Here is a 13,887-nt window from a genome sequence, read left to right as displayed (position 1 = left end):
GACTTGTAATTTTCTCATACTGGACATACTACTTTGACAAATTGAAAAAGATTTAAGGGTGCCTGGATGGCTCAGTCATTTAAGTGTCTGACTCTTGAGAGTCAGGTCATGATCTCATGCTTGTGAGATCAAGCCCTGTGTCAGGCTCCATGCTCAATGTGGAGCCTGCTGAAGATTCTGTCTCTCCCTCTGCCTCTACACTGCCTGCACGCCCATGTGCACTCTCTCTCTCTCTCAAAAAAAAAAAAAAAGGAAAAGATTTACCATCCCTTATAGAAGCTTAAAAAGCAAAACAAAACACCTTGGGCCAGAGAAACGTTATAAGAAAGCCACAGATAGTCTCTGGGCAACATAAAATAATTTACAATATACCAAAGCTAATGGATTTGACTTACTGAATATTCTCTTGGGTTACCCTAATTTCACAAGCAATTTTAATAAGTTTCTTTTATCTTGTCTTCAATCCCGTGTGCGTGTGTGTATGTGTCTGTTTAGAGAGAGAGCAAGCATGTGAGTGAAGGAGAGGGGCAGAGGGAGAGCAAAAGAGAATCTTAAGCCGGTTCTATGCTCAATCCCATGACCCTGGGTTTATGGCCTTAGCCGAAATCAAGTCAGACTCTGAATGGACTGAGCCACCCAGGTGCCCCAATCCCATTATATAGTTGAAGCAGTTTATCAAGAATGAGGATAGAAGCTGTTCTGAGAAGTACCTGCTACATGCGAAGACTGAAATTTGAGCAGCTAAGAAAACTATAAAAACATACTTAGTTTGCTAAGGCTGCTACAACAAAGTACCACAAACTGAGTGGCTTAACAAAAAACACCAGAAATATATTGTCTCAAGTTCTGGAGAATACAAGTTCAAAATCAAGGTGTTACCAGGCCCAAGCTCATCTGACACCTGTAGGTGAGAATCCTTCCTTGCTTCTCCATAGCTTCTATTGGTTTGCTGTTATTGGCAGTCTTGGGCCTTTCTTGGCTTCCAGATGCACCACTCCAGTTCCCTATCTTGACATGGTGTTCTCCCTGTCCTTCACATTATCTTCCCTCTCTGCCCAGATTTCCTTTTTTGATAAGAACACCACTTACATTGGACGAGGGACACCCTAAAGAACTCAATGTTACTTGATTACCTCTGTACTCTATTTCCTAATAAGGTCACCTCTGGAGGTACTCAGATTTAGGATTTCAACATATCTTTCTGCGGGAGATACAACTTAACCCATAACCCATACCAACTAAAAATGTGTATCAAAACCAATGTTTGTTGCTATTGGGTAAATAGCAGTAAATAGCTCATCTGATCTTGAGGGTATCCTACTATTTTCATATGAGTGAAAATAAAGGAGCCTACATTAAGAGCAAGGTCTTTGGATCACATAGTCCTACTTTTGAATCTGGCCTTAGTACACTAACTATATGATATTAGGCAAGTTATTCAACTCCTTCATAGCACCGTTGACTATCCAATTAGACCAAGTATATAAAATGCTTATTATCATGGTGGCCAGTGGTATGTGAACAATAAATGACAGCTCTTCATAAGTCATTAAGAAGATGATACATGTACTTTGTAGTACACATTAAATGGTTAAAAACTGTCAGTGAACAGAAAGGAGTAGGCACCTTTTGAAATTAAAAAAACATCTCTCTAGTTGAGTCACTCCCATAGGTTTCAGAAAGCTGGGGATGTCACTAAGTTGGCAAGTTCATTCATCTGTCACTCAGTGATCATTGACTAAAATGATTAGCTTCAGAAAGATCTTAGTTTTTTTTTTCCTATGCACTATCATCTTAAGAAAATAAAATGTAACTTCCAAGATAGTACAGTGTGTGTGAGTCAGACAAAAAGGGGAAATCTCAGCCAAGAAAGCTCTGCCAGTAACAAACTAAAGACCTTGGTTAAGACAAATACTTTTGGTTCACAACTCAACTGCAAATAAGACCTTAATTGATGAGTATGCTAGTAGCTGTTTATCACTCTTCATTGTCACAGGCTCTTTTGACAGTGCATTTTGGTCATGCCGCCTTCTTGGGGATAAATGAGTGTGTGGTAGAGAGCAAAGAAACAATGAGATCACACGTTGAAGAGCATCCTACCAGGGCTAAGAGGAAAATCATCCTAGACCCTTAGGTATGAAGGGACCATTCCTGATCATTTAGTCAAACCTCCCCACATCTTCCTTGACAAGGAAGTTTGGGGCTATGTTTAAGGTCATAGAAGAAATTGGTGTCAGAATCTGGTGCAGTACAACTTCTTTAGAGGAAGTAGGGTGGACGGGCTTTATTGTGATTCCCATGATCCCCACTTCCTGGTGTTTACGTCTTGTATCATCCCCAGCCCCTGAGTGTGGGCTGGTTGTATGGCTTGCTTCTAACCAACGTTATGTAGCAAAGATGATGAGATGTCAGTCCTGTGATTGTGTTCTATTATGTAATGGTCATTCAGTGTTATGTGCTCTGCCTTTCTAGCAGACTCACTCTAGAGTTTTGCTCTCCTCACTGAATTTGAAGAAACAAGCTACCATGAGTCCTGCAGCCACAAGGAAATGAATTCTGCCAACATCCTGACTGAATTGGAAGTTGACCCTTCTTTTATTCCTACTTCAATATATCTGTAATCAGAGATGAAATGTTTGCAACTCTTTGCCCTTTTGTAGCTATCTATACAAATTGCCTAATTAGAGTTTTATTGCATTCCTATAGGATTCAGAAAGTAGGGAATATATATAGAACTTGATTAGACTGGGTGGGATAATTTTTACAAAGAGGAAAAAACAATCAAATATTCCCTCACAAATGGTATTTGGATCCACGATGACTTATTCTTGAATTTTCCTGTACAATTCACTTTATTAGTGTGTATTTGTATTTGAGTTGTCTTTAACATCTGACCAGGGAGTGAACACAAATTTGTCTTTGGACCCTAATAATTACTTTCCATCACATTATTCGTTGGAGAGACTGTGGCAATCAACAAATCAAATGGTACTATCTTCATAGGAAGGAATGTAATGAGTTTTATTTTCCATGGTTTCTTAATAAAAGCAAATAATCACTGTGTCTACATTTTAAAATCTTCATTCACTGATTTAATGTAAGTTAGGGAGAATACTGAACTAGAAACTGACCATATTTGGAAACTAATGCTGATTTTCAAGCTATCCTCATGGAAAACGTTTGACTTCTTGCTAATAAGAAAATTATCTAATTACACAATTCAAAATTAATGGTTATTGTGCAATAGGTGTCTTTTGCAACAACTGCAGAAAAGAAAGTTTCTAAAATTGAGGACAAGTAGCTAAGTATTATACATACTTAGGAAACTACAAAAAAGTAATGTCTGTGGATTTAAAAAAATCCACAAAATACAACAAAACCCCCTTTATGTCTCTCTGGGAATTTATGAAAGAAACAGGATTAATGGTATTAAAAAAAATAAACTAGACATTGCTGGCAGTAAAGTCAACATGAAGAAAAAATTAAAAACAGAGACCATGCTATGTAAATCAGGGAGATAAGAGTGCTTTTATTCAGCACAGTACAGTTCCACTTATGTGGACTGGACTCTTCTTTCTGCTTTGGTCATTAAAATCCCTTTAAAATCCTCTGAACTCTCAAAAAATATTGTTTTGAGGGCGCCCCAGTGGCTAGGTTGGTTGAGCATCCAGCTTCGGCTCAGGTCATAATCTCGTGGTTTGTGAGTTTGAGCCCCGTGTGGGGCTCTCAGCTGTCAATGCAGAGCCTGCTTCAGATCCTCTGTCCCCCTCTCTCTGCCCCTCCCCCTCTCATGCACTCATGCTCTCTCTCTTTCTCTCTCTCTCTCAAAAATAAATGTTTATTTAAACAAACAAACATTGTTCTGTAACCCAAAACATCATCTCGTCTGAAGTACTTCAGTCTTTCTCACACATTTTAGCTTCTAGTTGTATGCTGTTCTCTCGTCATTTGGTTCCCTGTGTCCCATCTTGACCCATGCAGCCAGAGTGTAGACTTAAAGGCAGCGGCCATGCCTCACCTTGTACCATGCTCTACTCAGAGCCACAATCATGCTTACCATCAGCAGTATGGAGAATGGTTAAGACCTCTGCATTTCCTTCAATGATGCCTACCTACACTTGCTAGCCATATGACTTTGGGAAAGTTACTTCGTCTGTCTTCCTAAACCACAGTCTCCTTGGCTGTAAAATGGGGACAATGACATCCTCAGCCTCCTGGTTGTGAGCAGATGAAGGAAAATAATTCACAACATGTGTTCTGCAGACCACCTGGTCCCCAGGAACCCCTAAGTAAATGGCAGCCCACTGCTACTCTTCCACACATAGTTGCTGACTGCTGTGGATAATTCTAATCATCTACCATGTCCAGAAACAAAATGATGGTTCCAGTCTGAAATTAGGAAGTCACATATTTTATATATGCAGATGGGGTTTCCTTGTCTTAGGAATCTACTGAATTTCATTGATATCGTTTCCTTCATCCACACTGTAATAACTCGGAATTCAGGATGGGTCTTATAAACAATTTTCTAAGTAGCCGAAAGATGTTTTGCCTTGTGATCTTAGATTCCATCAAATCCAGTGTAAATTTTATGGATTCTTTTAAAGGAAGATTTTAAAAAGAGAATTGAAGTGCTCACAAGCCTTCTCTTCTTCTATGTTGCTTTCACGCTTTTAACTCTGCCCCATGAGCCCTTGCCTCAGAGTGCCATCATTATGATCCTTTTAACGCCTTAGACAAAGGAACACTGTTTCTCGGTCTTTCGTTGTTACAGACAAATGTTTTTCAAGCCACTTGACAACATTTCAACTTGATATTTGGTACTCTGGAGGCAGAAAGCCACGGTTATTAGAGCACTCTCATAATTAACATGTTTATTTGGTCACTACTGTCTTGAAAAGCCTTAATGGTGTTGATGTATGTCCTAATTTTTTCCCAGAACATTTATGGATTTTGCCTGTTGCTCAAGCATAATTATTAATAATGACTCCTTTTATTCTCAGGAGTACCCTGGTTTGGATGACAAATGATATGGATACCCCATGTGACGACTAAGGTAGGTCTGAAATTTTTGGCTTTAATACCTTGTATTTTAATTTTGTCTTTGTTATTCACAAACCTGGCTTTTAGTCAATCATTTGTGTGGTCTTGGCAGTGTTCATTCCCTTCTATTTTTGCTGCATGCTGGTTATACAATGAAAAGCAAAACACACATGGCCTAGCTCATGAAGTTTACAGTGTAGTAGAGCCGCAGATATTCATTAATTATACATAAAAAAAATGTCACAGCTCCTCAGGAGAGGTACAAAATGCTACGGGTACCTATAAAATATAACACACGGGAGCTGGGGTGGAGCCTTACAGGCAATGGAAATACACCTGGATTATTTTCTGCCCCTAAGAGGATGTCATTTTAATATAGTGTTCAAAATGTCACTGTGTTTGCCTTGCATTCGTTTACCATGGTGAGGGGACACTTCAGTACTAAGAGGCTCTTCTCAGGACAGGCATGAAGGAATAATTGTGTGTGTGTGTGTGTGTGTGCGTGTGTGTGTGTGTGTGTGTGTGTGTGTGTGTAAAGGGCAAAAGGCAGAAAGTTAATTCTTGGTTTCTATTTAAGTAGTAAAATGATGATGGGAGCAATAAAGAGCAAGGGAGAGAAGTGAAAAATAGCAATGTTTGGGATTACATATAATTTTGACATTTCTGGTTTGTTTTTCTCCTGGATTTCTTTTGGAACACTTTTTTAAGCATAGGGCAAAAATGCTCCAAGAATCTTGACTTGTGATGACAGAAAATGAAGCCCAGAGAAAGAAGGCACAGAACCCAGATTCAAACAGGGGAAGAAAAAAGTTAAAAGGTGCTCATAGCCATGCTGGCTCCCATAGTACCTGTCTCCTTCCTGAGATCTAGAATGTCAGCACCCCAAGCAGATTGTGAGTTGGAAATTCTGGGTCTGCTCACCCAGTTCTGAATGAGCATAAATTCTCTGCGAGGGACACTTTAGACTACAAATATGAAAATTTTCTCCTCCGAAAGAACTGAGGGACCAGAAAGTCAGTATGGGAGAAAGTCTGCTTATGAACAGGGTTCCCAGTTACTGACAAAACACCAGGTGTGTTCATTTACTTCCAAGATCCTACATGATTAACTGGCCTGCTTTGTGTTTATCTGTTCCCTGAAGAGCCCATTTCCAGCACAAATAGGTCCTCAGAAAGACAGGAAATTAAACAATGGCTGTCTAAGTATACAGGGCCAAAGCCACACACACACACACACACACACACACACACACACACACACACACACACAGACTGTTCCATAGTGCCTGCATAGAGAATGTATAAATTATGATGATACATCTTAATCCCCAGGCTCTGCACTAATCCACATAAATTTTAGATAAACGTCAATTTAGTGGTTGGCCAGTATTTTATCTAGCCAAAGTTCTGCTAAATTGTAAAGACATAATCCTACTTAAAAACTTAGCAAATTCACCAGAGATTAGAAATAAGACAGTGGCGGTAACGTGTTGATTTTTCACTTAATGATGTGTACTTAACACATGTGTGTATTAATGTGTGTCTGATGTGTGTACACATCACATGTGTAATTAATGCAAGTTGGTAGAGCAGACAGAGCTCTGACTTGGGGTTCAGAGACCAAGGTTTAAATCCCGGCAGTGCCATTTGTCACTGGTGTGTCCTTGGCAAATCTTTGAGCCACAGTTTTCTCATCTGTATAGTGGAGATACTGTGATGAAATTTGGTATCTTCCCTGAGTTCTCAGAATTTAATAAGATAATACATGACAGTACTCAGTAGTGCCTGGCATATACTAAGTCATCTATAAATTGAAGTTGCATTGATTGTGTTTAGGTTCAAAATTCTCATAAATAATTGATGATATAATTGTGGGTTTATTGCTGGGTTTTCCATTCAGTTCCAGTGATCTTCGTGTCTATTTTTATGCCAGTACCATACTGTTTTGATTATTACAGCTTTCTATTCGAACTTGAAGTCTGGAATTGTGTTAGTTCAAGTTTTGTTTTCCTTTTTTCAAGATTGCTTTGGTTATTCAGGGTCTCTTGGCTATTTGGTTCCATACAAATTTTAGGACTGTTTGTTGTAGCTCTGTGAAAAATGCTGTTGGTATTTTGATAGGGATTGCACATAATGTGTAGATTGCTTTGGGTAGCATAGACATTTTAACAATATTTGTTCTTCCAACCCATGAGCGTGGAATGTCTTTCCGTTTCTTTGGGTAATCTTAAATTTCTTTCATCATTGTTTTATAGTTTTCAGAGTACAGGTCTTTCACCTCTTTGATTAAGTTTATTTCTAGATATTTTATTGTCCTGTTGTATTGTTTTTGTTTGTATTTGTAAATGGGATTATTTTCTTAATCTCACTTTCTGCTTCTTCATTATTGGTGTATAAAATGCAACAGATTTCTGTACATTGATTTTGTATCCTGCGACTTGACTGAATTAATTTATCAGTTCTATTAGTTTTTTTGGTAGAATCTTTAGGGTTTTACATATATAGTATCATGTCATCTTCAGGGGGCGCCTGGGTGGCGCAGTTGGTTAAGCGTCCGACTTCAGCCAGGTCACGATCTCGTGGTCTGTGAGTTCGAGCCCCGCGTCAGGCTCTGGGCTGATGGCTCAGAGCCTGGAGCCTGTTTCTGATTCTGTGTCTCCCTCTCTCTCTGCCCCTCCCCCATTCATGCTCTGTCTCTCTCTGTCCCAAAAATAAATAAACGTTCAAAAAAAAAAAAGAAAATTCAAATAGTGAAAGTTTTACTTCTTCCTTACCAATTTGGATTCCTTTTATTTCTTTTTGTTGTCTGATTGCTGTGGCTAGGACTTCTAGTACTGTGAAATGGATGGAGGTAGAGAGTATAACGCTAAGTGAAATAAGTCAGTCAGAGAAAGACAAATACCATATGATCTCTCTTGTATGTGGAATTTAAGAAACAAAACAACAAAGGGGAAAAAAGGGAGGGAGGGAGAGAGGGACAGACAGACAGACAAACCAAGAAACAGACTCTTAACTATAGAGAACCAACTGACGGTTATCTGAGGGGAAGTGTGTGTGTGTGGGGGGCGGGGAATGGGTGAAATAGGTAAAGGGGATTAAGGAGTGCACTTACGATGATGAACATGGAGTAATGTATGGAAGCCTTGAATCACTATACTGTACACCTGAAGCTAATATACCACTGTATGTTATCTAGGAATTAAAATTAAAAACTTAATAAAAAATTCTCATATATAAACCAGATGACAACTTAATATCTCTACATCATGGTTTTCTCATATTGAATGTGGTCCAACTGCTCTGATCACTTATCACAAGTTATTATAGAGATCAAGTAAGATACTATATAAGAAATCATCATGAAAACTACCAATGTCTTTACATCACTAAATTCTATTCCTGAGACCAATATTACACTATATGTTAACTAAGTAGAATTCAAATAAAAACTTGAAACGAATAAACCAAGCTACCAATATCTTTACAAATATAAAGCATTACCCTTTTCTGTCCATTGTCTGTTTGAGTTTATAGCAACTTGTGTTATTTGCTTGTTTTCACTTAGCACAGATTCCCCAAATGAAGGAGATACATCCCTATATGTCACCTTTTGTCTAATGCCAATATTCATTGATTCTGGTATTATTATTTACTAACTGTGACCTTGAGTGAATTAAGCTCAATGTGCTCATTTTTTTTTTAACCTTCAAAATGGGGACAATAAACCTACCTCAAGGGACTGTTACAGGAGTTCAGTGAGGGTTACCTGTCATGTTCAACAAGGACTTTGTTGATGCACCAGGTTGTGCATTCTCTCCTGCACATTCAGTACATTCAAGGCTGTCCCCTTGGACCCAACTGACCTGTGGATGATGCGCTGGCTCTGCAGGTAGTCCAGGGCCATGGCCAGCTCACAGATGAAGAGCTTCACGGTGTCTTCCTGGAAGCGGACATTCTGCTGCAGGTGATAACGCAGGTCCCCGCCCAGCAAGAGGTCCACTACCATGAACATGTCCTCCTCATCTTGGAAGGAGTACCTGGAATAGAATTAGAAATGAAAGTGTATCGAATACATTTACACGCTAAAGAGGCCCAGAGGCAAATCACACCTCATAGGTCAGAACAGAGTGTTCTTGACCGAAGAGTTCAAGCTCTGGGAGCAGATGGTCTATCGCTAGCTCTGTGACCCTAGACCTTCAGTTTCCACATGTAAAAAGGGGAATAATAACAATATCTACCACATTGATCATAGTAAGGAACAAATATAACATTTAATGTCTCCTGCCTGACATATAGTAAGCACTCAGTAACTATTAGCTTACAAAGCTATAAAGCCCAGGAAGTAAAGAAAACTCCACTCATCCATTTACCAGTAACAATCAGATCCTAACCACACTATTGCAGTAGGTCCATAAAATATGAATTACAAGGTGTCCTGGAACCATTCTCATTCCCATTTTTCCACACGATCAACTTCATTACCCAGCAACATTATAACAAATCATGTACCACATTAATGATAAGAAAAAGATATAAAAGGGCAATAAAAAAGTAAATGCATGGTACAAGGAAGTAATTCACTCAGTCTTTGGGATGGGGAGGTAAGGGAAAGCTTCTCAGCAGAAGTAAGATCTGAGTCAAATTTTGAAGGATGGTGACAGTAATAACCACAAAATAAAGCCAGTGCCACTGATGTCTCCATTAAGTCACTTCCCCGGGGCAGGTGCTGAAGCCTTCTACAAGTGGCACCCCCAAAATGCTTCTACAAGTGGCACCCCCAAAATGGCCCCCAAAATGTTGGTCCTAAGCTCCTATTTTACAGATGAGGAAATCAAGGCCCAGTAATTTGCACAATGTCAAACACCTAATAATACATGGTAGAGGTGAAGAATTCTCCGGGTCCAAAAGTAAAATTTGACAGAGAAAAATAGCCCATATTAAGCACAGGCATGGGAAAGAAACAGTGTGAGTGGGGAAAAGAAAATAGTTTGGGTTTGCTTTAACAGCAGGTATGATGGGGCAGCTTGAGCCTAGAGAGGAACACACCGGGCAGATCCCATGACAGGTGCCTGTAAATGAGGCTGTAGGCGTCAGGATGACATTGAAGAGTTTTAAGCAGGACATAGAATCAGGCATGGACTTCACACTTGAAAGAGCATGGGGTGGAGAGTTCGAAAGAGGAAATGAGACACAGGAGAGGGGGACCGGCCTCTGCTGTTTGCAAAGAGCCTCTTGTAAAAATGCGTTCCTGCTGCTATGATTTGTTTTGTTTCCTTCAAAGCACAGACATGGTTTCTAGGCACAATAAAGCTCTCTGTATCAGCACTGTTTTGACATGTTTCTTTTGACATAATGTCACTGAGATCACATTTCCAAGTTTTATTTGAATCAAAGAAGTGCCTGCTAGCAGTGCCCAGGGATGCGGACTAATTCCTAGTGACAAATTCTTTGCTTAGGAAAGAAATGTAGAATATCAATCACTTGAAGAACCGTACTTAGTATTTTTTATTCTTCATAACATAATGATCATTGTGCTAAAGAAGGAGGGAACGTGCAAGGAAAAGAAACAAGAGAAACTCAATGAAGCATTAATCTGAGGCAGTAACAATTCTAATGGAGACTAAAAGTCCCTCATGCTTACTGGTCCAATGAACAAAATTTTGTTTACCACCAAAGACTGATTCACAAGGAAGATGACAGAAATTAAGCCCTTGGGGAGGGAGTTTAGACAGAAACACAGGAAGTGCTTTGTAAAAATCTGACAACGAATACTTTTTCATATTGTCTTTTGGAAATGATATTGTTTACCTCAGTGTCATGACTTGCTGGTCATCCCTGCTGTAGGTTTAATGAGCACCAGAAAAGATGCCTGGATCCCTGCCATCTGGTTCACACTGCTTCCCACTGCACTACTACACATTGTATTTGTTGTGTTTTATAGGTCTTCCAGTAAGTAACGATGTGCTAATTAACATCTAATCGTGCCTGGGACCTGTTGCACCTTGGGCTGCTCTCAGTTAATGAAACAGAAATGATGATCCCTCATGGGATATGAGCAAGTCTGTTGGGTTAGGAGACAAGTGGGGTAGGGGTGGTAAGATGGGCGAGGCCTGGGTATCAAAAAAAGGAGAAGAGAGCACTAGCCATAAACATAACTAGATGCCAAGGGAAACAGCCTATATGGACAGGCTAGCACACAGGTCAGCTGTTGACTGTTCGGCTCCCCATGGGAGGCAGGTGGAGGTGAGAAACCGAGCGACATACCTAAGGACTCCTCTCCCATCACTCTGCTTAACTCTAAGTAGGGGCGATGATATTATTAAATTCGCCCTGATGAACAAACTGCTTTTACGGAGACTTGAGTTATTTTTATTTCAAGAACAGACTGATAAAGGTGCCAGGCATGGCGAGTTAGTAACAGTGTTCTACTGTGCAAGGGATTATTAATCACAGAAAGAAGAAGCCCAGGCAAGAGGCAACATGCTTCCTTTGTCCAGTATGAATACAAATTTATTTAATCATGGAGTCAGTTTGGCTGTTAAAAATCATCTTTCTTGGGGTGCCTGGGTGGCTCAGTCGGTCAAGCCTCCGACTTCGGCTCAGGTCATGATCTCACAGTTCGTGAGTTCAAGCCCCGCGTCGGGCTCTGTGCTGACAGCTCAGAGCCTGGAGCCTGCTTCGGATTCTGTGTCTCCTTCCCTCTCTGCCTCTCTCCCACTCGCGCGTGCGCTCTCTCTCTCTCTCAAGAATAAAAATGTTAAAAAATTTTTTTTAAAAATCATGTTTCTCCTGCAGCATATGAGATCTGAAGCCCTTCAGACAGATCTTAAAAACTCTCAGAGAAAGGGAAGATAAGTATTTGATTTTCCAGAACCATATCCAGGAAAATAGGTGGGAATGATACAGTTTGGTGATAACTAGAATATGCAAGTTCATATCGTAGTCTGGTATTTATTAATAAAAGAGTGAGAGCTTTCTTATGCCTTGCCCATTTATCACAGAGACTCGCTGTTGCATTTTTATGACTTTCATTTCTTAGCCGACAGCTCCAAAATTATTAAGTCTGGTCCCAATGAATGTGAAATGCCTTGCAGGGCACTCACTGGAATAAGTGCAGGGCACTACACTGGAATATGTAGCAGAAGGCTACCACCTAGTCAGCCCTGTTCCATCATGTTTGACCCAGACAACTACAATAGCTCTTCCTAGGTCTCTCTGTACAACCTTGGACCTCCCCAATCCATTCTCTACACCCTAGTTCTATTTTTATGTCATGAGTCTTGCATCATCCCACCTCATAAAGCCCTTTCACCTCTTTCCATGGTCTGTAGGATCCTGCATGGTCTGTCTTGGTTTACTTTTTCAGACTTCTCTTTAGATCTTTCTCTTCCATTCCTCCCCTACTAGTTCATTCTCTCTTCAGCCTTAGAAGACTGTGATGTTGTGTGGCTCGCGCCTATCTTCATGATGTTGTCACTGGCCTAGTTCTTTTCTCTTCATCTTTCACCCTGAGCCCAAGTGACACTTCTTGCAGAGACATTTCTGACACTCCATATTAAATCAGGTCCTCCTGTTATATACAATACCATATTCTTGTTCACAGAATTTAGCATAATTTGAAAATATTTTCTTGTATGCTTTTGAAATGAATGTCTTCATTCCCACAATGCCATCAGGATGCAGTCCTGCTTTTACTCATCCTTGACTCCTTAGTACCTGGACACTGCCTGAAATGTACCCTCTATAAATAGTTGTAGAGAAAAATAACAAGTTAATAAATGAACTGAAGAAAGGAAGGAGATAAGGTTAAAACACAAGTTTTGGGTGTGTCTGATATACATTCCCTAGGTTCTATTTTTAGAAATTAGCATGGTTACCAATTAAGTTCAAAGAAGTCACTCATATGCCTAAAGGTGTCTCATGGAAGCCATCTTGAGGTAAACTGGAATCTGAGCTTTGGAAGAGATCTAAAATATTTCCAATGCAGGGGTTTTCAAATTGTGGCTTATAACCCATTAATGGGTTGTGAAATCAGTTCTGTGGGTTCTAACAAGCACTTTTTTTGAAGAAATAAAGTAGACTGTAAAGCATAGGAAAAAAATGTTGTTAACATGGATGACTAAACATTGTCTATGAAACTTTTGTTTTTGTGAATATAATGTGCATCTCTGTGGGTATATCTACTGGGTTGTAATGAAAAATATATTTCTTTCTAGGGGTTGCAGTCAAAAAAGTTTGAAACATGTGACCCTAGGAAAACCTGCTGCTTAAGGCCAAATCCCTATTCAGACTCTACCTGAGCAAGGGTCAGTTCTGCTAGCATTATCTAGAAAAGCAAGGGAAGTGAATTCCTGACATTAGTTATCACTTCTAAAAGTTCTCAGGTTTTGGAGAAAAAAAGATAGCGATTTATTCATCAAAGGAAGAATTAATTAAAAACACAAAAAATACAGTTAGAAAATATGTGTCATTACGGTTGGGCTTAAATATCACATGTGAATTTGGAGCAAATCTGTTAAACGAAACAAACTCAGAGAAGATATCTGCACATTGGTAGTAATTTTACGTACCATGTGGCAGAGTATATTAGATATGATATTTGTAAAGTAATTAGCATAAAACATGGCACATAACATAGTAGTAAAGAACATGGCCCTGGGGCCAGACTGCTTGTGTCCAAATTCCAGGTCTTCCTCTTAATGTCTTTATAACTGGAAGAAGTTAGAAAAGCCCTCACCATCCCCATGTATAATGATACATACCTCATAGGGATATCGGGAAGATTAAGCGAGTTAATATATATTAAGTACTTAAAACAGTGCCTGGAAGATAGCTTGTAATGGGT

At 39.6% G+C, this 13,887-nt stretch overlaps 1 protein-coding gene across 1 annotated transcript in view; it reads right to left on the bottom strand.

Annotated features, from left to right (window-relative positions):
* Nucleotides 1–13,887, bottom strand: part of STK32A (serine/threonine kinase 32A) — a 97,262-nt gene that overhangs the window by 57,154 nt on the left and 26,221 nt on the right. The window contains exon 2 of the mRNA XM_047102272.1: nucleotides 8,906–9,079. Within this exon, the coding sequence (XP_046958228.1) occupies nucleotides 8,906–9,079 (174 nt within the window). The remainder of the gene's footprint in view (nucleotides 1–8,905; nucleotides 9,080–13,887) is intronic.

The sequence above is a fragment of the Lynx rufus genome, unplaced genomic scaffold, assembly GCF_022079265.1.
Source record: "Lynx rufus isolate CCGP_SWC_20201006 ecotype Redwood Valley unplaced genomic scaffold, mLynRuf1.p SCAF_1, whole genome shotgun sequence".
Taxonomy (NCBI): domain Eukaryota; kingdom Metazoa; phylum Chordata; class Mammalia; order Carnivora; family Felidae; genus Lynx; species Lynx rufus.
This window is presented reverse-complemented; position numbering and strand designations above follow the sequence as displayed.